Source organism: Moschus berezovskii, chromosome 10, assembly GCF_049115385.1.
Source record: "Moschus berezovskii isolate FMDL1 chromosome 10, NW_MosBer_1.0, whole genome shotgun sequence".
NCBI classification, from domain to species: domain Eukaryota; kingdom Metazoa; phylum Chordata; class Mammalia; order Artiodactyla; family Moschidae; genus Moschus; species Moschus berezovskii.
In genome coordinates this window covers 56,407,296-56,425,540 of record NC_142469.1, presented here as the reverse complement: position 1 = coordinate 56,425,540, position 18,245 = coordinate 56,407,296, and the positions used below count along the sequence as shown (strand labels likewise).

Genomic DNA, 18,245 nt, shown 5'->3' with positions numbered 1-18,245 from the left:
TTGCTTTAGTAAGATGCCACCACTCGGGACACTCTCAACATGCCTGACACTTCTCTAACACAGCCACACCACACGATTGCTTGAAGCCCTATATCTGCTCATCTTTCCTTCTCCCCTCCCACTCAATGAAATCAAACACCACCAGAGGAAGGACTCGGATCCTCATCTTTTCAACCACCACCATCAGGGGAGCATCACCCTCATCAAGGGTGGAATTGTCAGACACTCAGCAGGATACAGATCGCTGGGGAAAACACGTTTCTGATAAGCATGATCCCACGAGACTGCTTACTTGAGGTAAAGTCATTTTGACAGGAGTCACACAAACATGTTGCTCCTACTGAAGCAGAGATTCCCTCCAAAATTTATTTTGCTTATTGCTGCAAAAAAACTCAGATATAATTTGTTAAAAATAAAAATACAATCATCTGGACATGGTTGATGTTTTAATAAGCCAAACATGATCTCTTATTGGGGGATAGAAACAAGTATGAGAGAAGACCTCCAATTCTGAACAACTATTAAAGAGAACAGTCTATAGATTGTTGTATTTTTTAAGGGAGGGAGGTAGTAAATACCCAAAGCATTACTCTTTTCTAGCCTCGAATTATATAACATTCCCTCTGCTATCTGTTTAGCCACTGCTGATTAACTTGACAATTTAGGAGCTAAATCCTACTGTTTTCAAACCCATGGGGCAAATTGTTTTTAATACTAAAGGTCTAAATTATACTAATAAATCAAAGTTACAGAACTAAAAGTAAAAAATAAAAAAGGGAAGGGAAAGATGCTTGCCAATGGGGGATGGGAGGTGAATTAGTCACTTTTAGTAATACTACTTTTCATAAAATGAAATAGCATCATAAATATATATCACTCTATGGCTAGTGAATTGTTTCAAAATATTTAAAGCTGTAATTAGGGACTAGAGCAGTTGAAAAATATTCAAGAAGACCATTATAACAATAATCAAGTGAATTCCTGCAATTATTTGTGTATGGAACACCTAAGTACTGTACCAATGTTTGGCTCTAGATAACTTGTTTCCCCATGGAAATGGTCAGGAGTGTTGGTACTGGCTGGACCATATTCATAAGCTGTTTTATTATTGCAATGGTCCCCTTTGTTTGTCTACAAATTTGATAATTAGGGGCAATAATCTGCTTGACATTTGAGCATCCAAATGGTCTAGCCAGCAGCAGAAGTTTCAGAGAGCTTTGGTCTGGGAACAAGGTCCCTGTTTGGCCAGAGCCAGAATGGTTAAGGAGGTCATACTGTCAGCCCCAAAACAGTGAGTTGCTTCCTTTTACACTATTTTCAGTATTCTCTGTAACCTTCTTTAAGGGGTAAGGCCAATGTGTTGCTGGTTCCAGTTATCTTAAAGTGTCTTAATTACCTTTAAGATATTCTTTAAATTCAGGGACTAAAAACCTAAAAAAATGAAGAAAATCCCACATCCATTTGCATTTACTCCTGGCACTAGCAAGGGTTCTGCCATCCAGAGGAGCCTCCTGCTCACACACCAAGGGGTCCTTTTGAACTTTGCAAATTGCATCCAGATCATCAAAAGTAAAGGAATAAAGGTCAAGCATGCCACAGTCACAGGCAATCGATCCTGAACCTGTTAGAAATGGGTTGCCAGAGTTCTGCATTTAGACTCAAGAAGTATTTGTCATTGAATGTACTTTCATCAGTCCTTGTTCTTCTTAAATAGCACTGCATAGACAGGAGAACAAAGGATCATGGGTAACAGCCAGGAGCAATGAAAACAGTCTCACCCCGCAGGAAAAGAAAGAAGAGGAAGAGGAGGAGAGGAAGGAGGGAGTGGAGGGGGGAGATGGAGAAGAGAAAGAAAAAGCAGAGGAGGAAGAGCCTGAGTTGTTTCCTATCAACAAAAGGCACCATCCTTTTATTGAAAATACACTCAACAATTGTTCGATTAACTCATTAATTCAGAAAAACATGATTGTGCAGAACTTATTCCTATAAGGAAAAATCCAGCTTCTTCTCTCCCACCTTAAGCCACAGACCAGTCAGCTTATCCATGCAGAAGTGGTGAGTTTCAGGGCTGAAGTGAAGGCCCTGTCCCTGAACTGATTTTGCAAAATCAACATTTTGGGTGGTCAGAAGGTAGATGACAACGATGATGACAACAAAATCCTTTCACTTTCAAAATGTCAAACTTGTCGGAAGAAGGATATTTTCTCAATCAGTGTGAGGCGCCTCTTCTTCTTCCCTGTCACAGAGTACTCTCCATGTGGATAATGATACAGATTACTTGTGCTCGCACCCCTCATTCTAATTTGTCTCCTGTCTGGCTGGGATAAAAGCAAGTAAGAATGAACACTAACAGCAGTAACTTTTAAAGACTGTTTTTCAAACAAGGTTTCTTCAAGGTTCCTTAGGGAACCCCCTAAGGAATCCACAGGTAATTTCAAGACATTTCTAGATCTCCTGAACTTACATGCAAAATTTCATATATCTCCATATTTTTCTGGGACTAGGGCATAGGACTTTCATTAGATTATCAATGGAGACACAAAAATTAAAAACCACTGTGTGTGTGCTCAGTCGTGTCCAACTCTTTGCAAACTCATGGACTCTAGCCCGCCAGGTTCCTCTGTCCATGGGACTTTCCCAGCAAGAATACTGAAGTGGGCTGCCATTTCCTTTTCTGGGGGATTTAGCCAGGGATTGAATCCACATCTCCTGAGTCTCCTGCATTGCAGGCAGACTCTTTACTGCTGAGCCACCAAGGAAGCCCAATAACTTTCCAGGGTATAACCCTACTTCTGGGAATCCCTTTCCCCATACAGCCTTCAGGGAAGGAAGTGATGGGAGCTGTGTTTCTAGAGGAAGCGGGGGTTATAATAAGCTGAGACCTCTTCCAGCAGAACTGACAAGGTTGGGCCATGTAAAGGGTGTGAGGCATTTCAGGAGAGGGGCTGGCATGAACAGAGGCACAGAGCAGAGCACGTGAGGTGTGTCTAGGCAACGGCAAATCGACCAGCCTGGATGCACTGGATGGCTTGAATGGAGGAGCCCTGGCGAACAAGATGAATAAAAATATGAGGACACCAGGCCCAAAGGAATACTTCATCCTAGAGCAATACAGTGCCCTATGGGAGTCTTGAGAAATATTAATCTAAGATGATGGGTAGAATGGATCAGGGAAGTGGCAATGCACATAAAAGAGATTATCACAGAAGCTTAGGCAAAGGAGAATACCTAAAACCAGGGGGCCACATCTGTTCACCACTCTATATCCAGCGTGGATTCCAGGGCCAAGCTTAGGGTAAGGGGCTATCAACTCATCAGTGAGTAACTAAATACCCAGTGAGAGATCATATGGGCACAGATTCCTTAAAAGACCTAAGCCAAGAACAGGGGTCTTGGTAACTTAAATGTCCATCTTGGTGACATTCACAGAGCACAAGCAGCACTTTGGACAGAGTAGATACTGAACAAAGATCCCTTGAACTGACCCAGGTGAAAAGATTCAGCGGACAAGACTGAAAGATTTTGAGCACTCTCTGAGAGGCTGGGATGCGCTAGTTCTAAACATGGAGTGAGTTCTCAGGGAGGTGGTTTTAAAAATAATCCAAGTCAAGTTGACGTGATGGCAAGAACTCTGTAAGGCAAGGTGAAAGACCTCAGTTCTGGGCCTGCCCTTCCAATAAATATGGCTTTCCAGAGCAAATCCACCACCCGGCTATCCATGTCCATGAGTCTATACTCTCTCTCGAGTAATCTGGGTAAGACTCCCGCAGCTATAATCCCTAACACCGTCTTTCCTTCAACCCTAGTTGTTTCAGAAACACATATCCTCATACCTCAGTGCACACAAGTAGGGCTCACGTGAGGACAAGACTCAAGTTCTGCTTCAAGTCCAGTTGTTCTAAGTCTGTAATCAGTCAGCTGGGTAGCCCATCGCCTCGGTAGCATTAACATTCACAAATCATGATGTTATAAAAGAACTGGGAACCTCTGGCAATACGGTTTACCTCTGCATAAATTTAAATCATCCTTATATCTACTCTGACATATGCAAGGAAAAGTATAATTCGGCTGCTCCTTCATCCAGACAAGTGGAGATGAGGGTGGGGTGGGGCAAAGGGAAGTGGAGAAAAAGAATTTAATTTTACAATGAGAGGTAAAAGAGAACAGGTAGCCCACAGGTCTTCTGGCCATCCGAAAGCATCTCTTAGCATTAAAGATCACACTTCCTTAAGTTATCTTCCAATAAAAAAGAAATACAGAACTTGAACAAGAGAGTCAGATGACCAAAACATCCCCTAATTTCTTGTTATTTTTCTTATAAGTAGCACCTGTTCATCAAATAGGAGAACAGTTCAATCTGGGGAGCCTAAGAATGAAACATATTAAAGCCCACCTAATCAAGACTGCCTAAGTCGCCCACACCACTGTGGGTTTTGTCTTAGTCATTATTTTTCCATAACCCACTTTGGGAAAGTAAAACCCGGGTATATTCCAGGGTTCCTAATCAAGTTATACCTACAAAATGCTGAGTACCCAAACATGAGTTGTCAGGCAGTACCCAGGACTCAGCCCCCGTGGGAGGCACCTGGATGGAATGAAAGGTTTCACATATTTAATGTGGGTTCTCCATGGATGTGCCCTCCAAGTAATACACAATAAAAAACATCTGTGACCCCAAATACTCATAACTTAAACCTTCTTGGCAAGAAGATACAGTATACTTTGTGCTATACAGGAAGAATAAATTATAGACAAAATTTCAAACACAACTCTTTCCCGCAGAAGGTGGGGAAAGGGCAACTCAGTCTTAGCAGAGCCAGGTCCGCAGTCTGTAGACTCCATTCACATCTTCAGGCCAGGACTTCCTCTGTCACACAGAACTACCACCAGTTGGTCTTGGAATGCATTTGCTAGAAAGATAAGAGGTGGGTAATCCTGGAAATGATGCTGGAAACAAAATAGGCTTATCCATTCATATATCTTCCAACACATTCTCATTAGGCATCAAACAGTCCCCTCAAAGATGAAGGGTTTGATAAGATACTAACAACTGAGTTTTATGTGGAATAAAAATGTCTAGCTTAGAGTGTTTCAGCACTTCTTCCCAAGCTACACATTGCCTAAACGGTCAATCACCTCAAAAACTCTCTCCCATTACATCTTTGTGAATCCACAGCATTCTAGGACTATTTTGCCAAAACTATATTCATAGTCTTTTTCAAATAAAGTGTATGAACTTCTCAGAAGTTGCTGTCTTTTAAGAAGTTCCTTTTTAACCCCATTAGGAATAGCCCTTCCCCAGGCAGTTGTGGTCAGAAGCCCAAATCCACAGCCATCACCCCAGGATCTTCACCCCATATTTCACTGGAAAATGTTCTAAGTCAACCAAAACTATGTCTTAAGAGATAGAGTGCCTTAGTCAACACTGGAACCCCAAGTTCAGGTGCTCTATGGGAGAGAAAGAGACGAAAGGGAGGGGAAATCCTTAAGAAACATTAAGATTCTCCTCAGCATTGCCTTCCCCTCACTGGACAAGGGCTGAGAAGACCAGAAAAGTTGCATTAATAAAAACTGCATAGAGTCTACACTGCACAAAATGCTTTGCTACCATTTACAACGATCCTCTTCCTGCTTCATCTTTTCAGTACATCTTGCAAAGTTTGTTTTCAAAAAAGACATTACAAGTTGGCAAGCTTCTGCTTAAAAAAAAAAAATCAATAAAATCCTTTCCCCTTCACATCTACTAAATAGACCTTATTCCTGAGCTTTATACCCTCCAAGTAAATCAAACATAGGCAACTTAACACTCCGGAATCAACAAAGGACAGCTTTCCAGTGTGAGTTCAGGCAACAAAAGAGACTTCTCTGCAAATATACAGTAGAATTGAAGACTGTTTGTAGCTGTTGATGATCTGTAAAAATATTTCCAAGGTTCTTTCAACGAAAGGTTTCAATTCAAGCAAGATCACAAAGAGAATGATGAGCGCGTCCTAACTGTGCCTTGGTGTGTATTCCATCAGCTTGGCTTGGGCGAGTGACCGTGGCTGCTGTTGCCTGAATATGGAATTCTTCCGCCCGCCGATCTTCACACGCAGGAAGCACATTAAAGAATAAAATGTGTTTATGTCACACCTCTTCCTAGAGGTTTAAAGCGCCAAATGTTACCACATGAATCCTCACAACACCCCTGTGAGGTAGGTAGGTGGAGACTATTGTCACCCCCACTTTACAGGTGGGGGAAATGAGGCACACAAGAATTAAGGGACTTGCCCAGAATCACACAGCTAGTCACTGGCAGGGCTTAGGATTAAAACCAATACTGGCTAGCACCTAGCACAGTGCTTTGCACATAGTAGGTGTTCACTGAATATCTATGGATTTTATTTGACTTATATTTCAACATACAATATACACACAGAAAATACAAGTGGCCACCAAAGAATATTTATCTCCTGCATTCCTTCTGATGACATCACTCACGACTTTGAATCCTACTGGATGAAGGATGTTCAAGGATCCATCTCACACCTAAGCCCTCAGGTTGCAGGGGATCAACGTATAAGCAGTCTGTGGACAACCCGCTCTTGCACCTGCTCAACCACACAATGTTAGTTTTCTAATGAAAACAAAAATGGATTTCAGGAACCATGCTGACTTTTTTATTTTTTTGCCTCTTCGTTTTAAATGGAGCCATAGGAATGGTTCTGTGTCTTGTTTGTACAAAAAAGAAATAAGGCTGCTCTACTCCAGTTAGCTTGTGAGAACTGTGCCAAGCACGAAGATCTCCTCCCAGCTCGATGGATTTCTGCCTGGGAGACTGGACTGACCCCAGGGAGTGGCAGCCCCAATAGAGGAGGGTCAGCGAGGCTGACTGTCACTTGCACTGTTCATGGTCTGTGTAGTCATCCATGTCCACATCAGAGTCAAAGAGCGAGTGTCCAGTGAAATCTGTGTCTGGGGTTCTGGAAAAACTATTCTCTGCTCCCTCGTCTTCAAAGGTCTCTGTCCTTGAGTAAAAGCTGAAATCCAGCAGGGGCGTGTGTGTTTTGCTGCCGTCACTGCTCTCCTCTGACTCATAGATGGTGTTGTCGTCATCATGGTGCCACTCAGGCCAGAATTTTCTCCTTATCCTCTCACAGTACATGGCGAGATTGATCAGCTCACCTGCAGGGTGGTAAGGAAAGCAAGGGTTAATTCTCAAAAGCAACCATCTACCAGCCACTTGGCTTTCTGGGCAACTCAGAAGAACAATGTAGGGTAGGCATGAACACAATGCTTTTCCACAGGGGCAGTGTTCAAATGTTGAGGTTTTATACACAGAAGAAGAAAGGTGAATGGGAAAAGTTAAATTCCGTGAGTGGGCTGGATGAAACTCAGGAGTGAGTCCTAGGATGGTGAGGAGTGAGCAGGGTTGCTGATTCAAAATGGCAGCTAAACTACCCATTGTTTGGCTTTGTGAAGCATTTTATTATTTTATGTTTGCATGTCAAGAAAACTAGTGCTTCAGCTGGTTCATCTCTAAATTAATTTATAGTCCATGAAAACACACCAACTGTTAGTTGGATTAAGTCAGCCAGAAGTGATCATTCATTCCACAAATATTTGTAGTGTTGTTAAAGGCTGCTTACTACGCCAAGTAGTTGAAAAAAAAATAGGTTAGGAAGGAAATTTTGCCCTGAATCATCCATAAAATAGATAACTCAGAACTGTCTTTATGGATGAACATGCCTGCAAACACATTTAGTAAAACAGAGATTGCTTAATTTTTTAAGTAAAATTCAACACTACACCCATGACCTGGTTCTTGCTTGGTCACCAGGTTACTTCTTTTTCCTGTGAATCAAAGGAACACTTTCATTAACTTGCTAAAATTGTCCAGGCATTTGTCTGAAACATGACACAGTATTTGGCTTTCATTTCCTAATTCCAAATGCAAACTGCAGAAAGAGAGTGAGTTTTTGCTTTTGAGCCACCAGATGGCAACACTGCTCAATAAGCATATAACTTGTCACTAACTCTTACAGGATTTTATTGTCCTAAGAATAGTCTTTGGATGTTTATTTTTTTTAATTATATAAACACTCACTTACTGTGTAGGTAATCCATGTTTTATTGCAGAAAATTAGAAAATACAGGTAAACAAAAAATAAAAGAATTACCAATAATCCCATTTGTCATAACATTTTCATTTATGAAATTTGCTGTTCCTAAAATTTATGTTTATTTAATATACATTTCGGAGAAGGCAATGGCAAGCCACTCCAGTACTCTTGCCTAGAAAATCCCATGGATGGAGGAGCCTGGTAGGCTGCAGTCCGTGGGGTCGCTAAGGGTCGGACACGACTGAGCAACTTCACTTTCACTTTTCACACATTGGAGAAGGAAATGGCAACCCACTCCAGTGTTCTTGCCTGGAGAATCCCAGGGACGGGGGAGCCTGGTGGGCTTCCGTCTATGGGGTCACACAGAGTCGGACACGACTGAAGTGACTTAGCATAGCATATATATACATTTGGGTTTCCCCTGTGGCTTAGCTGGTAAAGAATTTGCCTGCAGTGCAGGAGACCTGGGTTGGGAAGAGCCCCTGGAAAAAGGGAAAAGCTACCCAACTCCAGTATTCTGGCCTGGAGAATTCCATGGACTCTATAGTCCATAGGGTCGCAAAGAGTCAGATATGAATGAGTGACTTTCACTGTCACTTTTCACATATATACATTTACATATATTTATATTTGCAATGTAGCATTTACTATATATTGTTTCCTGTGCTACTTTTTAAACTTTTTTTTTTTTTTTTTGGCTGTGCTGGGTCTTCCCTACTGCCCGTGAGCTTTTCCTAGTTTCCCATGCTACTTTTTTCACTTAACAACATATAATGAAAACTTTTTAATTTTACTCTATGACCACCTTGATAATTGTATTATACTTCACTATACAGATGTACCACAGTTTCGTTTTGTTTTATTTAAGCTCCCTATTACAGCCATTTAGGCTGTTTCTATATTAATAGCTTTATTGGTTAGTCTGTAACTACTCTATCTCATTTTCTATCAACGAAAATAATATATATTCATTTTGGAAAATCTTAAGTCTATATATAGAAATGGTATAAATATATATAATACATACACACACACACACATACATAAAGAAGAAAACAAAAGCATCAATAATCACACCAATCCAAGGTAATGACAATCAACATTTTGGTTTGTTTCTTTCAGTATTTTTTCAATTTATGTATTGTCATTATTATCATTAGTTATCACTTCCTATAACATTGTAAACATTTTCCCACTAAAGTTGTTCAAAATTTGATTGCTGTTCTGCTTAAATAAACCCATCCCCTAAAAAACATAAGGCAAATCCCCCTGCCTCATGGATCCTGTAAACTACTGGATTTGTACACAGTTCACCATGTACACGGTTCTCAGATCAAAATAGTTCGACTCACGCCTATATGAGTCCATTCTGACTGGTTCCAACTTGAAGATCTATTAGCTCAGGAGCCAGAAGCAGAGAAGCCCACACCACTGCTCCTTTTGGGAAGACACATGCAAATTTTTCACTTATTTTCTCCCTCAGGGAAACAGTTATGAAAATGTTTTATCCGGTATTGCTGGTGACCAAAAATTAGATAAAGATGCAGAAGTGGCAGCAAGGGGCCACTGGGGTAGAGGATATCAGAGATGAACTGGGGTCACTTCTCAGCTGGGGACCACCCTCTTTGCCTCAGTCAAGTCCATTCCCAGAAAGCCAGAACCTAGGTACAAAGTGCACGGGATCTGCATGATACATGACTGTCTGCACGCCCTTTGTGGCTGTCCTCTCTATAGCCCTTTTCTTTACCTTTCATCCAGGAGAGTTGCCCCCCTTCATGACTATGCGTCATTAGAACCTTTTCAATCAGGAACAATAAACATTAGTAATAATAACAATAGCAAACATGTATATAGCCCTTACTGTGTACCGGGCACTACTTGAAGTGCCTTATTTATTACTGAATTCATATTAACTCCCATCCCTAGTCCTGGCATCAATCCTATGAGACAGGAGCGATTACTATCTGCATTTATGATAGGAAAACTGAATCAACAGAGAAGTTAATTAACTTGCCTAAAGTCACACAGCTAGACAGTGGCAGAGCCAGGATTCAAACAAAAGCAGTCCCCAGACTCCATGTCCTTCACCAAGACCTCACCTTGCCTCTCTCCTGATGAGTTGACAGCCTGACCTGGGAATTCATAGCTTCCAATTACCTGCCACAGAATATTTTTCATTAATTCTTTCTAGAGTCTCAAGAATTATGAGAGGACTGGTGTTGTCACTGAAAGACAATGGGTTGTCATGAAGAAGAGATCATTCTATCTTGCCGTTAAGAAATGGTCCGCTTTGATAAGCAAGGACTGGGAGTTCACATGCCCATCCTCATATCCTGGCCCTGATAAAAAGAGTAAAGCAAAGAGTGAAACTTTACACTTCAATTCTCCCTTTATCTGGATCTGCAATCCCTTGTTATGCATAGGTCCTCTACCAGCAGATCCACTCAACATGCTACCAACCAAAAAGAATGAAAAAGTCAGCAGTGGAAACAGGCTGTGTGTAGTGTGTGTGTCATATGCTCATGTTAACATAAAGGCCCATATTGAAGACGTACACTTTGTGAAATAACTTTTTAAAACAGGTTTCTTCTCAAAGAGTACTCAACAAACAGATAATGTCACCTATCAGGCTGGTAAGAATTAAAGCCTGATACCATCCAATGTGGAAAGTCAGACATTGTACAACATGGTTGGTGGAAGTATAAATTGTTAAAAGCTTTTCAGGAAAGTAATCTGATGTTACCTATTGAAATTTTAAATGCACTTATATGTTGGCTCAGGACCCTAACTGTAGTACTGTATTCCACTAAAAAGCATAAGTATGTAAAGACAGATGCACATGGATGTTGAATATAGTATTATGTCAATGAAAAAAAGAGAAAGAAAACAAAGATGGAAACAGCCTGAATATCCAATAAGGACTGACTGATATTTGTTATATCAATCCTATAGAATATTGTGCAGCTATTAAAAAATAAATATTCTATTTAGCAAAAAAAAAATAAAGTAATATGTATAACGTAATTCCATTTGGTTTTAAAATAATACAAAAACAGCTATATATATGTATGTAAATTTGTATATGAAAAATAAAAAGTACAGAAGGGTTCACTTCAAATCCCTAATCGTGGTTTTCTATGGGAGTGATTTTGGACATCTGTGCCTTTATTTTTCATATACAAATTTACACACATGTATATAACTGTCTTTTTTATTTTATTATTTTAAAAATAAACAATGGAATTGCACTATACACATTATCATTTTTTCACTAAAGAGAATACTATATCTTTTTAATAGCTGCACAATATTCTATAGGAAGGTGGTGCTAACAGTTGAGAATCTGCCTGCCAGTGCAGGAGACATAAGAGACATGGGTTCGATCCCTGGGTGAAGAAAATCCCCTGAAGGAGGGCATGGGCTACAGTCCATGGGGTCGCACAGAGTCAGACATGACTGAAGCAGTCTTAGCACACACACAATATAAGTGAGGAGATGATAAATCTTTTAAAACACACCCACCTAATTCCACTTATTGTGACAATTGTGTATTACTTTTTACTTTAAAATAAAATAAATTAGCAAAATGACTAATGAGTGGTTATTAATATTTTCAGACAACTGGAGAGGTTATTTATCAGAAAACCAAATGGCCCTTAACCCCAAGGACACTCCCAGACAGAATAAAGAACTTTTCTCTTAAAGTTTCGCTAATGGAAATATTTCCCACTCTTTGGAAAAAGTGACTCATTTCATTTTCCTGTATCACTCCAGTTCCTCCAAGCACCAATGCAGCCTTGGACCCTTAACCAGCCAATATCTAGAAAACGGGGCTGGTGCCCACACACACTCTGCTTTCAAGGTGTTCACTCAGCACCTCCCTGTTCCATGCTTGTGCTGGGTGTCAGCTCTGCCCGTGGCTGCTTCCTTTAACCCTGTGTCATACAAGCAGCAAGGGCGCTGAACATTTCCTCTTTAGAAAAGTTCTTATCAAACTTGAATGTGGCAATGAGGACACCCCACCCCCTTTCCCAGTCTCCCTGAAGCTAATTCACAGATCTAAAAATACAAACACCAGCAAAGGTCACTCAAGCCAGCCCTTTCCCAAGACCCAAATTCCCCCACAACCTCTTCCTAAACACCTCCAAATAGAGAACAGTAAGAGTGTGGGGTGGGTATATACGTGTATGTTTTTTAAGGATATCCAGCATTCTATCTTATAATCTATCAAAAAATAAGCAAAAAATACATCCAAATACAATAAATAACTACTGATAGAAAATCTGCTGAACATGGTTTTTCTTAAAACACAAAGGTCTGTCTAGTCAAAGCTATGATTTTTCCAGTAGTCATGTATGGATGTGAGAGCTGGACAATAAAAAAGGCTGAGCACAGAACTGATGCCTTTGAACTGTGGTGTTGGAGAAGACTCTTGAGAGCCCCACCTTGGACAGCAAGGAGATCAAACCAGTCAGTTCCTAAAGGAAATCAATCCTGAATATTCACTGGAAGGACTGATGATGAAGCTATAGTTCCAACACTTTGACCACCCGATTCAATGAACTGACTCATTGGAAAAGACCCTGATGCTGGGCAAGATCAAAAGGAGGAGAAGGGAACGACAGAGGATGAGATGGTTGGATGACATCACCAACTCAATGAACATGAGTTTGAGCAAACTCCAGGAGATGGTGAGGGACAGGGAGGCCTGGCGTGCTGCAGCCCATGGGGTTGCAACAGAATAACAAAAACAATGGAGGGTTGTGTTTCTTACAAATTCAGAAAAATAGCGTTAGGTACTTTGACTTTGATCTGGCTCCCCAGGGCGAGCAGCAGAGTGGCAAAACCCTTTCCCTTTTGCTGTTTTACTTTCCAGGCTCTCCATGTTCCATGTTAAAGAGGGCCAAATCCACATGCAATTCTCTAGCAAGGATACTCTGATCAAAATATCAAATGTGACTCCATATTAAAAGGGTTGCTGAAAAAGACAAGAAATAACAAGTATAGGTGAGCATGTGGAGAAAAAGGAACCCTCATTCACTGTTGTTGGGAATGTATATCGGTGACGCCACTATGAAAAACAATGTGGAGGTTACTCAAAAATTTTAAATAAAACTACCATATGATACAGCAATTCCATTCCATTTGAGGTACTTTCAGATATTGCTGATGAGAATATAAATTGAAACAGTCCTTCTAGAAAGCAATTTAGCTGTGCAGACCAAGAGTTTGCACCCATTGAGACAGTGATTCCCCAACTAGAAATTTAGCTTAAGTAAACAACCAGAGGTAAGCAGATTACAATAAGTATACAATATTCACTATAGAACGTTAGTAAAAATCATTTAAAATCACCAGCAAGAGACTTTCCCAGGAGTCCAGTGGTAAAGAATCCACTTGCCATTGCAGGGACATGGGTTCAATCCCTGGTCCAGGAAAATTCCACATGCCTTGGGGCACCTAAGCCTGTGTGCCACAGCGACTGAGACTGTGCTCTGGAGCCCCTGAGCCACAGCTAATGAAGCCTGCCCACTCCAGAGTCCACGCTCTGCAACGGGAGAAACCACCGCAACGAGAAGCCTGACCACTGAAAGCAGAGGAGCTGGCATGTAGCAATGAAGACCGAGTGCAGCCAAAACGAAAGAAAAAAATAAAACAAACCACCCCCAAGTCCAGAAAAAGATTAATCACATATATTACTGGGTAGCTACAGGATAGGATATTTTGCAACTACCAACTACATTGTTTTGAAGAATATTAAATGACAAAGGAAATGGCCATTATACAGTTAATCAAAAACTGCAAACTGCAGGATATAACTATTTCAACATAATGATCTCAATTTTGAAACATATACGCATACATGTACTTGATAAAAGATGAACAAACATACTACAATATTAATAGAAGCTCTCTGTGGGTGTTGAGGTCACAAGTTATTAATAATCTTTTTAAAAAATTCTTTATCTTTTCTAAATTTTTCCAGTCAGGAAATGATATTTCATATCATACACAAACATATTATGTATATTTTAAGAACTGTCGAATGTTCAAAGTCTGTCCTCCTACTCACCGAAATTAAGGAAAATTTCCCACTATTCTCGATGTTTCCTGGAGTAGTTTGTGTAACTAGATATTGTCAATAATATCTAGGACCAAAAAGCTAATAACTTTTTTAAACTTTCTGACTGCACCATGAGGTATGAAAAATCTTAATTCCCTGACTAGGGATCTGACCCTTGCCCCCTGAAATGGAAGCATGGAGTCTTAACCACTGGACCACCAGGGAACTCCCAAAAAGCTAATATTTATACACACGCCCTCACACAGGTGGCAAGGACAATGTCACCCTGGCTGTCCCAAAGCTACAGCAGAAAATAGCCAGATCCAAACCACTTGCTCCCCTGGGTGTGAGCCAGTTCTCCGTTACCCAGGCTCCTGGTGGCTTGTTCCTACTTCTCTTTCCTCTTGTTACTTCTTGGGAAAGTCTCCACCACAGAAAAAGCAAAGGCAGAGAAAGAAGTTGAGACCAGATTAGTCACTTGCCTGCACTAGCAGCTCTGATCAAAGGCTTAGAAGGGGCCTGGAATAATGACTGAAATGAGTTTTAAAGAGTCACTGTGGACTTGAATGCCATGTGCTCCTCCAGTCCCCAAAGAGAGCTGGAAGCTACTAACTTGTTTTAAGAATCAAACTGCCTGCAACTATGTGCCAACAATGCCCTGCAGATGATGGCATCAGATTCTCCCAGTGTGTACATCTCCAAGTGAGACTCAAAATCAATTCTCCAAAAACACCAATCATTTCTTTAAAAAGAATTCTAAATGCCTCAAGTCCCTCCAGGAAGTAACAGAGGAAAGCGCCAAGTCATAAATAAATCAGTAAAAGATGCCTCATTTCTTTAAGAAGGGATTCTGTACAATCTAAGAGTTCTACTGAATCCTTCTAAAATAACAGATGACCTCATACACTTGACCCTTGAACAAAGTGGGGGTTAATTCACATAGAACTTATAGTCAGTCCTCTGTATCCAAGGTTCCTCCACATTCGTGGATTCAACCTACCATGGATTGTGTAGCACTATAGTCATTACTATTGAAAAATATCCACATATAAGTGACCCGTGCGATTCAAACTGGTGTTGTTCAAGCACCAAATGTAGTGCATGTGTGCACAGAGCATGTGACTGTATGTGTACAGGGTATGTGAATGCACTTGGGTAAAACTGTAAGTGTGTGAATAAGTATGTATAGAACTATGTGAGTAAATGTGTGTTTGTATTCACAGGTGTGTAAGGAAATGGAAGGAGAGAGTAGGAAGTAACAGGAAGAGAGCGTATATACAAAACACACCCCTAAATGAACTTTTAGACCACCATGGAAAATCTGATTACAATAAAGGGAAACTATTTTAAGTGCTACAAGCATCACCAATCTGATAGTCAATTTGTGAATTGAATATTCAATTTAGATCATTTCCAGCACATCACAAGACAAGAAATATCTTCATGCTGATTATCTAGGAAATTAAATATAAGTCCATACTATCCTTACCCCCACTTAGTGGTAGTTTCAGAAGACCTTCAACAAATGCGTGATTCCTTCCAACTAAGCCTGGTAATATGTTATCTGAAGTCCTATCCCCACCAGTCTGGAGCGTACTCCTGCTGCCATCAACCTGGCCTGAACTTCTGGGCATACACATGAGTACACACACACACACACACACACACAGTCACAGCCTTCATCAACCTCCTTACCCACCCACCATGACTACCACACATGACTGCTCACCTGCCTCAGTTTCTTGTACGATTTTGCCTTGTTTGGTCCCATCAATCCATCCAACGTTATTCACTGGTGATCTCATGTACACCCCCAGTCTCTCAGCCAGGGTATGTAAAGTGAAAAGCCTTAGCTTCTCAGTCATGTCCAACTCTTTGCAGCCCCGTGGACTGTTGCCCACCAGGCTCCTCTGCCCATGAGACTGAAAGAGGTAAAGGTTTGGCAGGCAGCCCAAGGCCCTGTAAGGAGGAGGTGAACATTCTCTGCTCATGCTTTCCTTGAGCCTTGTGCAACAATGTATCTTACCTGAGAACTGGCCTTTCTTTAGGTCCCAACTAATGATCATAGCGGAGAAGGCAATGGCAAGCCACTCCAGTACTGTTGCCTAGAAAATCACATGGACAGAGGAGCCTTGTAGGCTGCAGTCCATGGGGTTGCTACTGGTCGGACATGACTGAGCGACTTCACTCTCACTTTTCATTTTCACACATTGGAGAAGGAAATGGCAACCCACTCCAGTGTTCTTGCCTGGAGAATCCCAGGGACGGTGGAGCCTGGTCGGCTGCCGTCTATGGGGTCACACAGAGTCGGACACGACTAAAGTGAGTTAGCAGCAGCAGCAGCAGCAATGATCACAGCATAATGTCTTACTCATGGAAATGCTTTTCTTAGACTCTATGTTAATGATTATAATTATAACAAATATATATTTGTTATATATATAAAAAATATAACAAAATTCTTGCCTGGAAACCTGTTTCTCAAGACTTGTACTTCTGATGACACAGCAACAGTATATCTCGCGCAGAGACGTTGCTGGAAACGTTCTCTCTGGCTAATCTTGTGCCAAAGTTATCTCGGGATGTATGCCTTGGGAAAGGGTCTGGTGTAACTCTTACAAACTTGAGGTATTCTTTTTATCTATTCTCGGCAGGTAATTGAGAAGTATAAGACCCTGCTTAAACTAGTGAGGCGGGTACTCTCCTACCCCCTCCCAGTGCCTCTTGCTGGAAGCTTTCTCTATCCCCGTTACTTTAATAAAATCTACACAAAGCTCTGAGTGACTGAGACTGTCTTTGGTCCCAGAGTTAAATCTTCTCCTTCAGAGACCACGAATCTGGCAACACTGTTCACTGTAAGCTATCATCTTGGTGTCTTGTCCGGGATCTTCAAGACAAGGTAAGAACGTTCAGAGCTGGGACTCTTTTGCTCTTTTAATGTAAAGTCTCTACTTTCCTAACTCAGTGTGCCTGTCTGTGTGAATGTGCAAGAAGCAAGAGCTGTGTCCTGTTCCACGGTTCCATGGTTATCCTCATATGGCAGTATGCCTGTCGGGCGTTTATACTGACCTGCCAGTGTCAAGAGGCACCCAATGTCCTTATGAGGGGAGCGGCCAAAAATGGATGAAGAGTATGAACCGAACTTCTTTTCCCTGGTCAGCCTTTCCTGGTCTCTCTGACTGCTTTCATAACTGCTTGAGGAATTCAAGGTACTAACCTAGTGTACCGGATTGTAGACTGTCAGGAGACTTAGAATCCATGCTGTTACTGAATTTTTCTAGCCAGACCACCATTCCAAGTTTTACAGGACACTGCAGGCAGGAACACATTAGGGAGCTAAATGGAGCTCTAGCTCCAGGGACATCTCTCAGACTGAAAATCACCCTCCTGACCCCAGAGACCCAGAGGTGAGTTCCTGTTATGGCCATGCCTCTGGACTACATGGATGGATGCATTACTGGTGAACACAGATTCCTGAGGACTCTGATCAGAGAACCCCAGGTTTGGGCAGATTGGAAATGCAGCGGGCTTCTTCCCTTGGTAATGCCAGCTCTTAGTGGACCAAAGAAAGCCCTCCAGTGACCCTTGTCTCAACTGTTTAGATATTCTTTTTGTACAACCTGCTGGACAGGAATAGAAAGGTTGACCTTGACACTCCATGAACATGAAAGATGATTCTTTTCCTAGCAGGCCAGCCCTCCATCACTCCTTTGTTATCACACAGGCTGATATGGAAGCTCTCGGAAGGGACATCTTGGCTTTTCTGTTCGGCCCTTTATAACTTACTGCTTCTACTGCGGTCAGGAATGTGCACAGGCACACGAAGATGGGTGTTTCCCCTCGTGGTCTTAGCTCGGGAGACATTCTGGAAGGCTACCCTGCTCTACCCTAGGTGGCCTCAGAGGAGGAGCAGAAATCAGGCAAAGGTTTACATGGTGAGGAACTGGACATCAATCTGGGATGCCATCAGGTCTACCCCTGGTGCATCTCCACCCCTCCTCAGTGGTAGAACCGGGAGGGACGACAGTGGGACACCTGCACTGGTAAAGACAGGTTAACTCCGGCCAGGGAAGGAAGCT

General features: G+C 41.6%; 1 protein-coding gene across 3 annotated transcripts in view; it reads right to left on the bottom strand.

Moving 5' to 3' along the window:
- Window positions 1–427: 427 nt before the first annotated feature.
- Window positions 428–18,245, bottom strand: part of FAXC (failed axon connections homolog, metaxin like GST domain containing) — a 76,576-nt gene continuing 58,758 nt past the window's right edge. For 2 of the 3 annotated variants that reach the window (XM_055433130.2, XM_088840699.1), the window contains 2 exons: window positions 7,798–7,833; window positions 428–7,164 (listed from right to left, as the gene is read on the bottom strand). In XM_055433130.2, the coding sequence (XP_055289105.1) occupies window positions 6,875–7,164; window positions 7,798–7,833 (326 nt within the window). In that variant the 3' untranslated portion in view covers window positions 428–6,874. The remainder of the gene's footprint in view (window positions 7,165–7,797; window positions 7,834–18,245) is intronic. The other variant, XM_055433129.2, reaches the window with a different exon arrangement.